The following is a 14,360-nucleotide window of genomic DNA, read 5'->3' on the forward strand; positions in this document are numbered from 1 at the left end:
CACCCTAGCACTCCATAGACAGCCTAAACGAGCCTAAGTTGTAGCCCACCAGCCCATCATGATGAGCCACAGCACGCCCTGGCACCCCATCAGGTCTCAGGTCGTGGCGGTGCTGGAACAGCAACAGGCACCACAATTAAAATAAAGGCTTTACTCTGTACAATTAACATGCGATACTACTGTAGTATCTTTGAATACCACGAGTCATCCGTTCCCGACACTGTGGGAACTATCTACCATCCCTTTCGTTCCCTACCAGAGATCTTGAGAGAGCCGACAGGGCCACAAACCGTCATCTTCACAATGTTGCCCTCCATGCAAAGAGATCTGATATCCCGGTGCAAACATTCCGTCCCAGCAGCGCAGGCTGCAATCATTTATGAATAAGTACAAACATGAATTGGAGGTCAAACAGTGATGAACTTGAATCAGCTCCTACTCCAGAGACTCGAAGCAGGTCTCAACAAGGTCGTCATCGTCTCTCTTCTCGCCGAGGTTCCCCGCCCTGGCTCGGTCCTCTGAAATGCGCACTGGCTGCGGGATGAAAGACGTGCGACGGCTGCGGCTGCGGATGATGAACGTGATGCATCTGATGCGGTGGATGTTGGGCCGCGCCTTGTGGTTGACCTGACGGAGGTCCACCTTGATGCTGAGGTTGATGTTGATGTTGATGTTGGTGTTGGTGTTGGTGTTGGTGTTGGTGCGGGTGCTGATGCTGATGTGGCAAGCTGTGCGGGTGACCCATTGGAACAGAACCCGGACCTCCATAGGCAGAATGTCCATGCGTATGTGAATGAGGAGGCGTGAAGGTCCGGGGTATCTCTCGCTGTGCGAAGGCCAAGTGACCTTGGTTCGCTGCCGCGCCTAATTGATTCTGGCGAGTGGCGCCTGATAGCGGATGGTGCTCGATGCCATATAGATCTCGTCGTAGGAGATGCTGTTGTTGTTGTTGTTGTTGTTGTTGCTGCTGCTGGTGTTGCTGGTGTTGCTGTTGGTGTTCCCGCTCCCGTTCGCGTTCATGGTCACGCTGCGCAAACTCCATATCTCGTTGTCGCTGGATATGTCTATCGTGCTCCCTCTGTTGCTCTTGTTGCTTCTGCTGAGCGATATGCTGCTGAATAGTGAGCCGAGGTTGGAAGTCGAGAGATGATTGAGCACGGTGATGCAGGCTAGGGACAGGCGTCGAGCTGGCTGATGGCGGATGACTCTGCGGTGCCTGTTGCTGATTGAGCGGGTTTGCTTGTGTCGCTTGGGGAATTGGAGGAAAACCAATGGACGACACTCGTGAATGTTGCGACGAGCCTGATGCCGAGCGATACTGTGGGGCGCCACCTGGTCCTTGCTGCTGAGGCGGAGGGGAAGGAGCATGCGGTATTTGGCCCACCCCTCCTAGCAACGTTCGTCGATGATCAAGACTGCCACGCTCTAGGCCCCTTGGAGTCTCCGCACGCATGGAATTGAGTGGAGGGACGTTGGACGGCTGAGAGGTGGGCGGCACTACAGAGTAAGGGCTAGGAGCAGGGGAGTGATGGTGTGGACGCTGCTCTCCAGGAGCACCTTGATTCCTTGGGTCAAATCGAGCCATCCACGGATCATTGGGATCTTTAGCTGGCGTGGCAGAAAACCCACCCTGATATTCTGCCGGGGGTTGCTGGCCAGGTCCTGCCTGGAAGCCTCCATTCGGACCATACAAGCCTCTCCCCCCTGCTCTGTCCATTCCGCCATCGTCCGAAAGGATCTGGCTCCGAGCTTGTTGTGACATAAGTTGAGATGCCGAACCCGGTGCGATTTGCGGAGAAAGAATTGATTGTCGCGTGGGCGGGTCCAGAGAAGGTCGTTTGGGTGGTGGATCGGCCGGATCGTCGTTGAGAAGGCCAAACAGGTTCGACCTCTTCACTGGTGGCTTTGGAGGTTCAACTGGAAGTGCCGGAGCAGGGTGAGGAATTTCAGGCCTAGATGGCTGAGACACAGGAGCAAGCGTCGGAGGTGGTGCTTGGGAAGTTGTTGTACTCGGACCGTAAAAGGGGCGCTGGGCCTCAACTCGGCGCAGTGCTGCCAGATCCTGCAGAGGTTCCGATGAGGCCACCCCGGGACCAGTTAAGCTACCATTCCGGCTATGGGTGGCACGGTAGATAGGTTGTTGATTGTACTTGTCGACTTGTGATGGAGGAGCCCTGGCTATTGGTACTGCCGGGGATTGACTTTGTACCTGGGCTAAGGCATCTCTTTCCCGTTGAGTGAGGATGGTCTGTGCAAGAGTCGGCCCCGAGGACGGATGATTGATTTCAGATCTCGGAACTTCAGAGAGTGGACGCTGTGGATGTAATTGAGGTGACCGCTCGTCAAGAGGCATGCGCACATTCTGACGAGAAGCGTGGAACCCAAGGTGGTCTTCCTGGAAGATTCCCGTCCTAGGACCATGCAAGGGCTTTTGTCCATACAGAGGAGCTCGTTCGTCCGCTAACCTGGACAGCTCCTCAACCTTTGCGGCATTCGATCCAGGCAAGGGTCCTTCCCGCAAGGCCTCTCGGACAACTAATCGGGGTTTCGAGACAATCTCCCCCGTGGCATTTCGTTCGACCGTGTTGCGAGGGAATTCTTCTATCAATCCTGGCTTGATCATCGTCTCGGGTTCAATAAGGGTCTGCTCAGGTTGAATGGGATGTCGAGCAATAGAAGGTACCGTTGGTGTCGGCTCATAACGGCGTTTCTGCAGAGCTATTGGACTAGGTGGTGGACCAAGTGTCCGACCTTCCATGCGAGCCTCGTCACCCATTTGACCAAGTTTCTCAAATTCATTCTTCCCATCGTTGATTTGCCGTAGATAATAATTCTTAATCTACAATATGTCAGCAATAGGAAATCAATCACGGGCTCTATCTTTACCATTGTCTGGCTCTTCGTCTTCATGAACTCTGCGATTGCCGCAAAATCACGACCATAGTACGCTAGTAAATCGGGAAACTTGTTTTGCTCAGGAACAGACCAGTAGCTGGTATGCGAAGCAGCAGGATTGGTTACCACTTGAGCGGCAAGTGACATATCCGACACGGGATATTGTGGTAACGGAGGGTCGACGGGACGCTGAGGCAGTTCCACAGGCGGTACATCAGTCCTGATGGGCACGTTTTCTGCCCGAAGGAGAGTACGGCCCCTCTCGGCTTTCCCACCAACCACTGGTTTGTCCGGAGACGCTTCGGCAGCAGCAAGGAGTGCTTGTTGATCCGCCTGGATCTGGGCTTTTGTCCGTCGAGTTTTCGTAGCAATTCCAGCTTTACGACCTCGTGGGGGTTTAGCCGCAGAGGCTTCTGCACTTCCATCCTTCAGGGCGGCGGTAAGCTTTTTCGACTGAGGTACAGGTGTTGAAGAATCAGCTTCGCTGGCAGCGTCGCCGAATGTAGGCGCCGCAGCTCGCCTTGGTCTGCCACTGTCGGTGACAGCTACAGGCGCTGCTTCGCCCTCCTCACCGTACTCAATTTCCGACATGAGCGCGGTCGAACGAGGCTTGGTAGCAGCCCTTCCTCGCCTCTTCCTTGGTTGAGCTCGCCTCCAGAGGTCCTTATACCGTGCCTGGTTCTTAGTCAAGTAGTAATGAACAATGCAATCTTGATATGTCCTGCCAGGAATTGACTCGGCAATTTTCCCCCATTTTTTCGGGGTTTGGCAATATGCTTGGATGAATAGGGTCTGTTCCTCTTTAGTGAAATCGTCTTCCGGAGGCACGAAAGCAAAAACATCCAATGCCAGCTCATCCGGGACCCTGCGATTTGTGTCCTTGAATTCGGAGAGCTCGACATCGGCAGGCTTCAGCATTGGAGGCACAACAGCTTCGGTATCGTAATTGGGCAAAGAGCTGGAAGCTGCTTCGCGCTCCCTCCTCTCTTCTTCTTCCCTGAGAGACTGCTGGGACATCAAGATCGCGGCCTGCAAATCTGCCTCGGTGGTATTCCGAGCCCCCCGGGTCCGTTCGTGTGTCAAGGACGGCGTCACTGAAGGGGCGGCAGAGGGTGCTGGAGACGCTGGAGCAGGGCTGGCTGGTTGCTCGCGCAGTTGGTGTTCCAACCATGACACCTCCTGTCTCCACATAGGATAGTAACGCCGGAAATCTGCGTGCATGTCCTCAAGCTCACTTCTCCAATCCCAGGCATCGCCTTCAAATTTCTGCTGAAGGAGAGTGGCCACAGCCTCGTCTTCGACTTCGTTGTCAGAATCCTCGTACACTAATCTTTCTGGACCCTCTAGCTTGAGATACGGCAAGTCCTCAATCGGCGGAGTGGGAATAGGATTTACAGGCGGCTGTCTGAGTGGCCTTCCCCTCAAATGAGGTGATTTTTGCTTCTCTTCCTCGTCTTCAACCGCCTCCAACATTCCGTTCTCGACATCTTGCGAGCCTCGGTCGGGAGATGGCAGACCTGTTGGAAGTGCCGCTACCGTCGAGGGCTCTTCCTTGGCGACTTGAATCGGCGAAACAGGCCTCGGAGCGCTGTCCTTCGAAATCATCTCGAGAAATTGCAACTTCACCAACAAGGTGACAATACTTGCATCCTCCAACAGTGGGGGAGGCTTCTTTGCTTCGAGAAGTTTCATTTCTTTTCTGTGTCTTTCTTCTGACTCTTCAAAGTAGTCCTCATCAAAGGAGTCATCCTCTACTTCGTCTTCATCCTCACTCGAGACAGGGACCGACATTTCCACGTCTTCAGAAGCTAGCGGCTCCTCGATAGACTGCTTCACTTGGGGCACAGACATCCGTGAGTCTTGGATCCTAGGACTTGTTGACATTGCCCTAGGTCCCCACGGTGCGGAAATGATGGAAGGATGAGATGTCTGTAGCGAGCGTGCCTTTTGTGTGGGACTGTGAAAGCTCGCATCCTGTCTCGGTCCAGTCGGGATTGATGCTTGTCGGTCCCGTGGATCCGGGTGGTATGGCTTGTTCAAGGCATTCATGATCGATGGCTTTGTTTTGTATTCTGGCGACAGCCATATTTTGGAGCCAGTGCCTGAGCCTGGCAGTGGTCTGGATGTTTCTCTGTCAAGACGCGGCCCAGTTGGAATGGCCGAGGTTCTGTTGTCAAACGCTGCAGGCTTAGAGGATTCCCTTGGTGCGCTGGACAACTGAGCAGGACCCGCAGGCTCATTTGAGGGAAGTCGTGCTTTGTAAGGCGGCGGGTTGCTGAGTCTTGGACCCGAAGGTACATTTGGGGGCATCTGACGGTCGGATGCCGGAGCAGCAGGAGGCTTTTGTTCAAAGGGCTCGTCCTTTCTCGCGTGCACATCGCTGGGTATGTGGCTTGTGGGGGTTTGAGGGGGACGGACTGAGCGCAAGGTAGGTTCGGGACGTTGCCAAGTACTGTGATGCTGAATTGTCTTCGCACCTTGACCGATATTAGCAGCCAAAGCTGTCCTTGCAGCTTTCGGAGCGCTAGGGGGCTGGAAGGTCGTCAGTGAGCTTGCAGGGGGTTCGTTTTTGGCAGCTTGTGGTTTGCCTGGGATTGGCTTTTCGATTGCGAGTGCACTGGCAGGTGGAAGTGAGGGTGGTGGACCATAGTCGAGCCCACCCGTCGCAGCTGGTTGTTGCGCGCTGGGAGGTGGGTCACGACGTGCCAGGTCCGTTCTTGAGCCAAAATAGTCTGATTCCTCTCCGTCGCGTCGGCCATCACGTAGAGCAGTCGTGGGAGTGGTCAATACATTAGACCTCTTGCCAGCATCGATGTCCAATTTCGCTGCTCTATCAGAGATGGCAGCTGAGGGTGTCGTAGCAGGTGGACCGGCATTGGACACTGAGCTCTTGATCGGAGAAGGCTCTCTTGGCCATACGTCGTGTTCACGGTCACGTCCTCGGCCATCTCGCTCTCTGCTGCGGTCAAAGTCTCGTCGCTCGTATCGATCGACGTCGGCAACAGGAGGGCGACCACGCTCGAAATCGCGGTCACGTTCCCTCCAACTGTCTCTTGAGCCACTTCGTGGATGAAACAGATCTCGTTCTCTTTCACCAACGAAAGAAGTCCTGCCTCTGGTTCGGTCCCAGTCACCCCTGCCTCTGCCTCGACCTATTCCGCCTCGAGCGGCAGGGGCATAATACGATGATGGTGTATCCGCCGCCCGTCCAAAGGTAGAGGGAAGAGATTCGCGTGAGTCCCTGCGCGCACGGATTGGCGAGGCAGATCGATCCCTTCCGATAAAAGGCCGAGGATCCCTCCCTCGGTCAGCATTGCCAAAGTCACGGTCACGCCGCGACCAATCCGGCCTGTCATCGTCGCGACCGCGGTAAGACTGGGGCCCTGGACGAGTATCTCGATCACGATCCCGCTCTCGGTCTCTTTCGCGATCTCTGTCACGTTCCCTATCCCAGATGTCGCCAGTACGAGCAGAAAACCCGCCACGTCCACGACCGGCAGGAGAGAAGGAAGAAAAGCCACCACCTCGAAAGTCCGCTTTGGGCCCGCGAGGCGGCGGACGATCGGATGAAGGTGGACCAGACTCTGCTTGGCCCCGGTAGGATGAGCCTACGGGGCCGTAGGTAGCTGATGGCCTTCGATCATAGCGAGGTGGAGAGCGATCTCTGGCTGGGGGCGGATATCTTGAAGACATGTGAAGATAGCAGATAAGCCAACATCACGTGATGTGGCAGATACTAGGGCCTTGATCTTGGTCTGTGTGGCGTTGCAGGGAGTCCGTCGGAGGGTCTGGGCGCAGACGATTCGATCGGTGCCGCAAATGCCACGCTTGCACTTCTGCTGACTCGCCGCCGAAAATGCCCTGCAAATGGAGAAGATGAGGCTAGTGTTTCGTCCTTGCTCGTTCGTGCTGCCACAAATGTACGCCAAAAGAATGCCCGACAGCCACACCCACACCCAACTCACCTGCAGCTTTCGCCCTGGTCGTTGCCTCGAAATGAGTTTGCGCCTTAGCTGAAATGGTCCGTCTACAACCACCAGGCAGTGGCCGATCGTTTTTGCCGAAAGTCCCTCCTACAATCAAGTGACCAAGATTGGTTCTTCAACACGTCGACGATGTTGGCGCACTTGCTACTTTGAGCTTTTCGCGTGCTGGTCAGATAGTGAGCTGATTGACAGAATGATTTCGGCGGATTGATCGAATATTCGGCGCGTGGCGTGTAAGTTTGGATATGCTGATTGAAGAGAATGACACGCTTTTCGTTGAAGACAAGAACCGTGTTACTGGTGCGGTTCCTGGAGTTAAATCGTGGTTGGTGCTGACAATGAATGGCGCATCACCACATGGCCAGAACAAATGAAACGCGGCTGCGGGGAACTGGATTTTGGGATGCCGTTGGATACGTTCTTGAAGAGAATGATAGAAGTGACCAGGAGGAAGAAGAACTCAGGCGACCAAAAATGGCGCTTGAGAAGAAGAGAGTTAGTCGCCGACCCGCAGGGATACAACTCTTTCTAAAGCCTAGCAATTAATGCATTGGATCATGACAGAAGGTGTTTGTTGACATTTAGGGGAAATCCCCCAGTACTATGGGCGTGTGAAAGGTTAAATTTGATGGTCAGACCGACCAATATAAGGCTGCATACGTTTAGAAGGTTTGCCGAGTACGTACATGGGCTCCTGGCTCCGCCATAGTAACTCTCATGGCTGAGTACTTCGACGGACACATTATTTTATTCCCTGCGGGAGATGACATCGGCCTCCGAAATAATTTTCTTGCAGACTGGCTTTTGTTGATATCAAAAGTGATAAACAGTATGGGGTCTGCACCACCGACCAAAGCCACCGATGCAGTCCTGGTCGCTTCAGAACCCGTGCCAGAAGGTGTCCAGCAAGTCCAGGGTATCGACTGGTCGTCCCTGCCTGCAGAACAACGAACAATAATCTCGAATTTCGTCGATCAACTCACGGGACAAGGCTTCCAATCAAGTTCGATAGGCGATGCCATACGAATCATCAACAACATGGTTGGTCTCTTCTCGAAAATTTATCTTTTTCAGGTAGGTCTGACTGCGTGTAGCGATCGTGGCGAGATCCCGAGACGGGTGACAGGACGACTATCTTTCTGGGTTACACCTCCAATATGATCTCCTCGGGCCTACGCGAGACGTTTCGCTATCTTGTACAGCACCGCCACGTGTCTGCCATTGTAACGACTGCCGGTGGTATCGAAGAGGACTTCATCAAATGTTTGGCTCCCACATACCTGGGTTCGTTCTCCACTCCCGGAGTTTCTTTGCGAGCAAAGGGTCTCAATCGCATTGGCAATCTAGTTGTGCCCAACAACAATTACTGCGCATTCGAGGATTGGCTCATTCCCATCTTGGATAAAATGTTGGAGGAACAGGAAGAGGAATTCTCAAAGACTGGCCAGCGGTTCATGTGGACCCCAAGCCGAATAATTCGTCGACTCGGCAGAGAGATCAACGACGAGCGCTCGGTGTACTACTGGGCTTACAAAAACGACATACCTGTATTCTGCCCGGCCCTGACAGATGGAAGTCTTGGTGATATGATTTATTTCCATTCTTTCAAAGCTTCACCTCTGCACCTCGGCATCGATATCGGTCAAGACATCCGAAAGATCAATACAATTGCAGTGCGGGCTAAAAGGGCCGGCATGATTATCCTAGGCGGTGGCGTCGTCAAGCACCACATAGCAAATGCATGCCTGATGAGGAATGGCGCCGAAAGTGCGGTGTACATCAACACCGCTCAGGAATTTGACGGTAGCGACGCCGGTGCCAGACCAGATGAGGCCATAAGCTGGGGCAAAATCAAAGCCGATGGCGACAGTGTAAAGGTGAGAGAGAACATTCCCATTCGCCCATATGTTCAAACTAACTAGAAGGGTAGGTGTACGTGGAGGCAACCGTTGCCTTTCCTCTTATTGTGGCTGGGACTTTTGCCAAACCTGATTCGTGACATGATCTTGACAGGGAGCTTTTCATGATGGGATTTTGGCAGGTTACCCAGCTACTGTAGTATGAAGGAAGTGGCTCGGTGGCCAAAACAGCAACCTTCCAAAGGCCCTGACGGACCTGCAGGTGCAATTGCGGGGAAGTCGACGTGGTGTCCTCCCTCGATCGGCTGAAGTCTCAGACATCTTCGTTGTGGAGCTGGCCGGTGACTCTAGGCTCACCACGTTCACCAGGCTGATACTGTATGAAGAGTCCACTCCGGGTGGAATCGGTGGTGGTGGTTGTTATCAGGTTTACTCGGTACTATTGAGGCCAATGAGTTGAGGGAATGCGTCAGGGTGGAAGAAGTGATGCCTGGGCACAATTGCCGTCTGACGACTGCTGAGCCTCACAGGCGTGACAGGCTGCAAAAGCACCACTGACATGGGCGCGGGGGAGGGTTAGTCGAGCGGATCCCGGGCCATGATGGGCCTGTGACCTCTATCCGATAGGCTCATGCACTTGCCTATGCACCAAAGTGTGGCCCGCGAGGCGAAGCCTCTCAGCCAGTCAAGATGCCCGATTCCTTCAGCCTGCGTCCTCCATCTGCATGTTGCGGCGTTGCCTGACTCTTCCGTATGCATTGTCCTTGACTCACTCAGAACCGGTCAAGACTGATATTCGACCAACCCCTGCTATATTCTTTCCGGAATTACAGGCTGCTCTCTTTGTGGTCAAGTTGTGTACACAGCATTTATCTTCGCGTCGTGCCTCATATTTCGTCCGTATCTCTCTCCGCATCCTGTTTGCTCTATTCTAACAAGCAAGCCAACCCAACCTGATCGCAGCATTGCACACTGCTTACTCGTCGACCGGCTTTTGATCATGTAGCACGTTTTGAACTTTGTTTACTTTGAATTGTTGCCGCAGCGAGATCATTGTCGCCATCATCACCTGGAGTGACTCATCGCTCATTTCACTGACTCATCCCCGTGGGTGACAATCAGTCACTCATACTCATCGGTCACTATGGCCAGCTCACAGAACAGCCCGGTCCTCATCCAGCACAGCTCGCCACCTCACAGACTGTCTCCGGAAGTGACGATTGTGTCCATCTCACCTTTCAACCCCGATCATTCTCCTCTTCAAGAGCCCGCTGCAGCCCGGCCGCAGCCAGCTGTGGACGAATCGTCTAGCGACAGTGAGCCCACAACACCGACTTCCGAAATGACTGACACGGTCATGGTCGATGTTCCTCTACCAGAACAAGAAGAGCAGGAGCCAGAATCTTACGGTGAACAAAACAATGCCGGAGAGGAATCACAATTGCAGCAGCCGGAAGCTGTGGCCTCCTCTGAAACAGTGCCTCAAGGAATTGAACAAGTCCCACCACCTGCCAACGACACATCAACTCAAGACATCGGAGAGCTGTCACCTCCTCCTGTAGTGCAACAGCCTCGGAACGACCCTCCCGCATGGGTGACTTGGGATGATGATCTATCTACACCTACCGAAGACGAAATGACAGAATTGACATCAAGGGCGTCTAGAGGTCAGGAATTGAGTGCCTTGGACGTTCCCAGCGTGGAGAAGCGTATATACCAAGATGTGGATGATCCGGAGCAGCGGCCAGTCAAAAAGTTACGCTTGAGCTGGATCATCAAGGGTGTTCGTGGGACGCGAGACAAACCAAATCATGCTCGAGTCTTGATATCTCCGCCTGCGAACGTGGATGGTAATTATTGGCAAATCAAGTTCTACCCTCGAGGAAACAAATCAGTCTCCCTCAGTGCCTACATCAGGTGCAGCAGACATCCTCCGAAGCCGGACGCACACTACCAAAATGGTACCTTTTCCTTCTTCCAAGGTCCTCCAGATGCCGATCTCAGCAATAAAGATGCTCCGATTCAGACGATTCACAATCAAAGTACGGAAATTGAATGCGACAAGGACACTGCCACACCCTCTGAGACCGTGACAGACTCACAAAAAGAGCAGAATACCAGCGGCCAAGATGCAGAAGGTGCACATACTGATGACGGAGCATCTACAGGAGACGTAGCTTCTGAAGAGACACAAGGGGAGGAGGATTGGCGAGTTGCTGCACAGCTAGGTATGGTCATGTACAACCCAGATGAGCCACGCACCTGCCATGTCATGTCTTCTGAGCATCAATTTGCGAAGACCAATGACGATTGGGGATGGACGAACTTCGTCGGACCCTGGAGTGAAATCCATACCCGTGGACATCTTCAGAGAGCGCCACTATTGCAGAACGACACCATCGCCATTGATGCTTACATCCGCATCTTCGACGATCCTACTCAAGCACTATGGTGGCATACATCTGACGCCGAGTGTCACTGGGATTCGAAGTCACTTGCAGGCTACTTTCCCATGGGGACACCGCCTCTCTACCACAGCCCCGCAGTGGCTGGCATGACCGCCTGGCTGCTCCTCGCTCCTTTTCGAAAAATACTTCAAGAGGTCAGTACTGTCGACTGGCGCCAGAACTCTCAGATTCGCCCGAAGCCAGTGATCAGCCACCTGCAGATGATCTTGTTTCTGATGCGCCACCTACGGAAGGAACGAGAGACTTATGTGGACCTCTATCCTGCCATTCAAGCAATTAGGGACCTTGGAGATGAATATAACGATGTGAAAACGTTCTGGGAGGTGTTCCGGAGGACAATTGAGCTGGAGTTGGAAGGAGACGACAAATCTCTCAAAGACTTAAGTGCAATATTCGACATGCCAGGCGGCCCATTGTCCTTGCCTCCTTTGCCCGTTGAGAATGTCTGCGACATTCAGCAGAGTCTTGAGCAAGTACTTCGCACCAAAAGCTTCAAGGGACAGCTGTCGGACTTTTTGCCCCTGACACTGGCCCGCCAACTCTTCGACAAGACTAAGAGGGAGTGGGGATTACTTCATGACCGAGTTATTCTGAACGAAGAGCTCGATCTATCCAACTTCACTACTAATCTCGAACATAGCAGGTACACGTTGTACGGCTTCGTGGTACACGTTGGCGACCGGAACTCTGGCAAATTCTATAGTATCCTACGCCCTGGAGGTCCCAAAACGAAGTGGCTGGCTTTCGAAGACGGCGACGGAAATAAGGTTTTCTCGTACACAAGACAGCGAACCCAAGATTTCGAGGGCCTGGAAGGACAGGCACTCAAGGATTTCACGTCTACTCGACAGACTGCATATATGGCAATGTATATCAAGACGAGCCGTCTCGGTGACTATCTACCTGGGAAATTGGAGCCGTACAAACTACCCAAGTCACTTCTACCTCATCTAGAATCACATTTTCAGGGTGGAGAGTTCACCGAAACCCCCACTCTGGACAACTCAGACGAGATCGCTGTTGAGCTTTATTCTGATGAAGGAATCATCGGCCGGCAAGGACTGCTTGACATGTTCAACATTAAGCGCCAATCCGACCACAAAGGATTATTCCACATCATTAGCGTTCCGAAAACTGCAACTTACCAAGACCTGAGGATGCAGTTGGCACAGAAGCTAAAGCTCAATGACCCAAAAGAAATCCGACTCTTCCTCATGAGCTACACTGGTCTAGGCCACTATACCAGCGCACAGATGCATGCGGTTGACATGATGGATCTCCCCAGAGATGCCATGCGTTCGGATCAGCCTTTGTGCTTGTGGTTCTCCATCCTCAAGACGGAAGAGGCAGTCAAACTTTTCGGTGTGCCTGATAGAACAGAGTCCACCGAACAGATAGAAGACTCCCCAGAGCCGGAAGACGGCTCGAACAATGCCAATGAAGCGACGTTGGAGGAAGGTAACCAAGAAAATGTGGCAGCTCCTGATGCCGAGCAAGCCTCGGTGCAAGAAGCCATAGCTACTGATCTTGAGCTAATCACCGCAGGAAGCCAGCAGCCTTCTTCTCAATCAGTGGAGTCTCAAGATCCTGAAAGTGCGATGCAACTGGAGATGTCGCCTCCGAGTGCTGAAGACAGTCTGACCGCAAATGTGCCCCACGGCCACCTCATCGATGCAGCTGCGCATGGTGATCCACCACAAGCAGAAACCGCAACCAGCGAAGAAGCGATTCAGGAAATCTCGGCTGAGACCATGAGCGCTATGTCGGTTATTGAGGAAGCTGTGATCGCCTCAATCGTGGCCCGGGATGCCGAAGCTATGGACTTTGCCCTGGATTCTGCCCCAATCTCGAACCAGGAGACTACCCAGACACCACAAACCGAAGATATATCAGCCGAGCAATCACAAGGACCTGTGGACAATGTGTACGGATTTATTCAGGTCTTCGATGTCGATAATCAGAATTTCTACGTCCGAGAGGCATTCTTTGCCAAGTACGACGACAAGATCAAGGAATTCGTTCGACAGCGGATGGGCTATGATACGGACAAAGCATTCGACATCTGGCGTCGTGAGTCGGTGGTTGATGGCGCAGCGATGGAAGACGACGACACTTTCAGAGACCGACGGTTCATCAACGGCTGTGACTTGATAGTTGGTGAACCCATCTCCGACGCAAAGATCAAGCAGCTGCACGAACAGGGCAAATTTTCGAACCCTTTCGACTTGTCCAAATATCTCCGAATGGTGGACCGAAGGCATCCTGTTCTGTCCTTGACTACGAGCGAGCCAATTGAATTGGCAGAATTCGGTGCAGATTACTACAAAGGTCCTCTTGTCAATGGACGAATGCACGGCAAGCACGCGCTAAGCATCAGCTCCAGCGGGCACACCTATGAAGGACCACTGGTGTGCAATAAGAAATGTGGCAAGGGAGGCAAGATGACATACCAGAACGGAGATACCTACGAGGGCGACTGGGAGGATGATGAGCGACACGGACAAGGCACGTTTGTCGAGCACCGAACGGGCAACAAATATGTTGGAGGATTCGAGTATGGCAAGCGCTGGGGCATGGGAACGACATATTGGCGAGTCGCGGACGAACAGGCTGATCTCTGCCAGATTTGTTATAGTCAGGAGATTGATGCCTTGTTCTTCGATTGCGGACACGTCTGCTCCTGCGTCGAATGTGCCAGGCAGTGCGAGATTTGTCCCATCTGCCGGAGAAACGTGAAACAAGTGGTCAAGATGTTTCGAGCTTGAAATGGGGCCAGAGCACGGGAATAACGAGATTTGCCGACATCGTTGGGGGATCAAGTAGGGTAGGGGGATCGGGACGGGACTGGCGTCGAGGGTATTCGGGTTTATTCTGGACACGGACATTGATCAGATTCGGTGAATCAAGGTTGGGATTTAGCATTGGCGCATGGAAGAGGTGTTGTCAGGTTACCGACACGAAGTGCACGACTACAACCCAGACTGGACATTCGTTTCATCCATTTGCAACCACCACGTAGCTAGCATTAGCAGCAAACACTTGAGGAGAAGCATTCTAGGGTCGAGTTGAGACGAATCCGAATCTTGCTCAAACAATCAAGTTGCTATTTCTGACTAGGCGTTGGTGTTGACGTCGACGTTGAATGTTGACTG

General features: G+C 53.1%; 3 protein-coding genes across 4 annotated transcripts; 2 read left to right on the forward strand and 1 right to left on the reverse strand.

Annotated features, from left to right (window-relative positions):
- Window positions 1-130: 130 nt before the first annotated feature.
- On the reverse strand, window positions 131-7,345 carry PV05_11957 (uncharacterized protein). Its single transcript, XM_013455492.1, has 2 exons — window positions 2,887-7,345; window positions 131-2,839 (listed from the first exon to the last, which is right to left on the reverse strand). Exons 1-2 carry the CDS (start codon window positions 6,586-6,588, stop codon window positions 473-475), a joined length of 6,069 nt encoding a protein of 2,022 aa, XP_013310946.1. The 5' UTR covers window positions 6,589-7,345; the 3' UTR covers window positions 131-472.
- A 342-nt stretch (window positions 7,346-7,687) lies between these two features.
- On the forward strand, window positions 7,688-9,399 carry PV05_11958. Of its 2 annotated transcripts, XM_013455494.1 has the most exons (3): window positions 7,688-7,922; window positions 7,976-8,758; window positions 8,812-9,399. In XM_013455494.1, exons 1-3 carry the CDS (start codon window positions 7,713-7,715, stop codon window positions 8,878-8,880), a joined length of 1,062 nt encoding a protein of 353 aa, XP_013310948.1. In that variant the 5' UTR covers window positions 7,688-7,712; the 3' UTR covers window positions 8,881-9,399. The 2 variants fall into 2 exon arrangements, with proteins under 2 accessions (XP_013310948.1, XP_013310947.1); XM_013455493.1 differs by having other exon boundaries at window positions 7,688-8,758.
- A 111-nt stretch (window positions 9,400-9,510) lies between these two features.
- Window positions 9,511-14,360, forward strand: PV05_11959 (uncharacterized protein). The gene is made up of 2 exons (XM_013455495.1): window positions 9,511-9,636; window positions 9,684-14,360. Exon 2 carries the CDS (start codon window positions 9,885-9,887, stop codon window positions 13,971-13,973), a length of 4,089 nt encoding a protein of 1,362 aa, XP_013310949.1. The 5' UTR covers window positions 9,511-9,636; window positions 9,684-9,884; the 3' UTR covers window positions 13,974-14,360.

This window comes from Exophiala xenobiotica (assembly GCF_000835505.1).
Source record: "Exophiala xenobiotica strain CBS 118157 unplaced genomic scaffold supercont1.7, whole genome shotgun sequence".
Taxonomy (NCBI): domain Eukaryota; kingdom Fungi; phylum Ascomycota; class Eurotiomycetes; order Chaetothyriales; family Herpotrichiellaceae; genus Exophiala; species Exophiala xenobiotica.

What these genes read in the sequence shown, in the direction of transcription:
- PV05_11957 (XM_013455492.1), bottom strand. Translation starts at nt 6,588, where the DNA reads ATGTCTTCAAGATATCCGCCCCCAGCCAGAGATCGCTCTCCACCTCGC. An exon ending in AGACGAAGAGCCAGACAATG is followed by an intron (nt 2,840 to 2,886) that starts GTAAAGATAGAG and finishes GACATATTGTAG; the next exon opens with ATTAAGAATTATTATCTACG.
- PV05_11959 (XM_013455495.1), top strand. Translation starts at nt 9,885, where the DNA reads ATGGCCAGCTCACAGAACAGCCCGGTCCTCATCCAGCACAGCTCGCCA.
- PV05_11958 (XM_013455494.1), top strand. Translation starts at nt 7,713, where the DNA reads ATGGGGTCTGCACCACCGACCAAAGCCACCGATGCAGTCCTGGTCGCT. An exon ending in TACGAATCATCAACAACATG is followed by an intron (nt 7,923 to 7,975) that starts GTTGGTCTCTTC and finishes GACTGCGTGTAG; the next exon opens with CGATCGTGGCGAGATCCCGA. An exon ending in CCGATGGCGACAGTGTAAAG is followed by an intron (nt 8,759 to 8,811) that starts GTGAGAGAGAAC and finishes CTAGAAGGGTAG; the next exon opens with GTGTACGTGGAGGCAACCGT.